The following is a 1,308-nucleotide window of genomic DNA, read 5'->3' on the forward strand; positions in this document are numbered from 1 at the left end:
CACGCCTGGCTGTGCGCACACACACACACACACACACACATACACCATCCACACGCCTGCCTGTATACACACCCCACCCACACGCCTGGCTGTGCGCACACACACACACACACACACACATACACCATCCACACGCCTGCCTGTATACACACCCCACCCACACGCCTGGCTGTGCGCACACACACACACACACACACACATACACCATCCACACGCCTGCCTGTATACACACCCCACCCACACGCCTGGCTGTGCGCACACACACACACACACACACACATACACCATCCACACGCCTGCCTGTATACACACCCCACCCACACGCCTGGCTGTGCGCACACACACACACACACACACACATACACCATCCACACGCCTGCCTGTATACACACCCCACCCACACGCCTGGCTGTGCGCACACACACACACACACACACACATACACCATCCACACGCCTGCCTGTATACACACCCCACCCACACGCCTGGCTGTGCGCACACACACACACACACACACACATACACCATCCACACGCCTGCCTGTATACACACCCCACCCACACGCCTGGCTGTGCGCACACACACACACACACACACACATACACCATCCACACGCCTGCCTGTATACACACCCCACCCACACGCCTGGCTGTGCGCACACACACACACACACACACACACACACCATCCACACATACACCATCCACACGCCTGGCTGCACACACACACACACACACATACCCGTTCACACACACATCAGCATCCCCCCTGGAGGACAGGCTTTGAGGCCAGAGGTGACTGTGAAGTCGACACCCACAAATCGCAGGGGGTGAGCCTCGCCGAGGGAAGTTCACCAACCACAGGGCGGACTGCGCTCGGGGACAGCAGCGAAGCCGCCAAAGTGAAGGCGCCTGTGCCCCAGGTCCTCCACGGGCTACGGGTTGGTCTGAGGTCAGAACTGGGGAGTCACTTAGGGAGGGAGCTGACCAGCTGAGGTGCCGGGGAGACCGGAGCCGGCGTCCATCCACTTCCAAAACCCCTTGCAGGTGCGGGCGGGGTTCTCCTGGGTGCCCAGCGGCCGCTTCATCTGCTCGATCTCCAGCTTGAGCGAGTTGAGCGAGCCGAAGATCTCCTCCATCCCGTCCGCGTAGTCCACGTAGCTCTCGCCCTCCCCGTCCCAGGGCTGCAGCCCCATCTCATCTCTAAGAACCCCCACTGCCCCTCACGGCGACCTCGGGAGCAAACGTCGACGAGAAACCGGCCAGTTTCCACTCCTAAAGCTGCCCCGTGAGCCCGGGCCTCGCTGGC

At 61.2% G+C, this 1,308-nt stretch overlaps 1 protein-coding gene across 1 annotated transcript in view; it reads right to left on the reverse strand.

The window, feature by feature from the left end:
- COL5A1 (collagen, type V, alpha 1) overlaps nt 1-1,308 on the reverse strand; it is a gene marked incomplete at its 5' end in the record, with an annotated part of 94,117 nt that overhangs the window by 10,807 nt on the left and 82,002 nt on the right. Inside the window, one exon of the mRNA XM_014544215.1 lies at nt 992-1,183. Coding sequence (XP_014399701.1) covers nt 992-1,183 — 192 coding nt within the window. The remainder of the gene's footprint in view (nt 1-991; nt 1,184-1,308) is intronic.

Source organism: Myotis brandtii, unplaced genomic scaffold (genome assembly GCF_000412655.1).
Source record: "Myotis brandtii unplaced genomic scaffold, ASM41265v1 scaffold357, whole genome shotgun sequence".
In the NCBI taxonomy this organism is placed as follows: domain Eukaryota; kingdom Metazoa; phylum Chordata; class Mammalia; order Chiroptera; family Vespertilionidae; genus Myotis; species Myotis brandtii.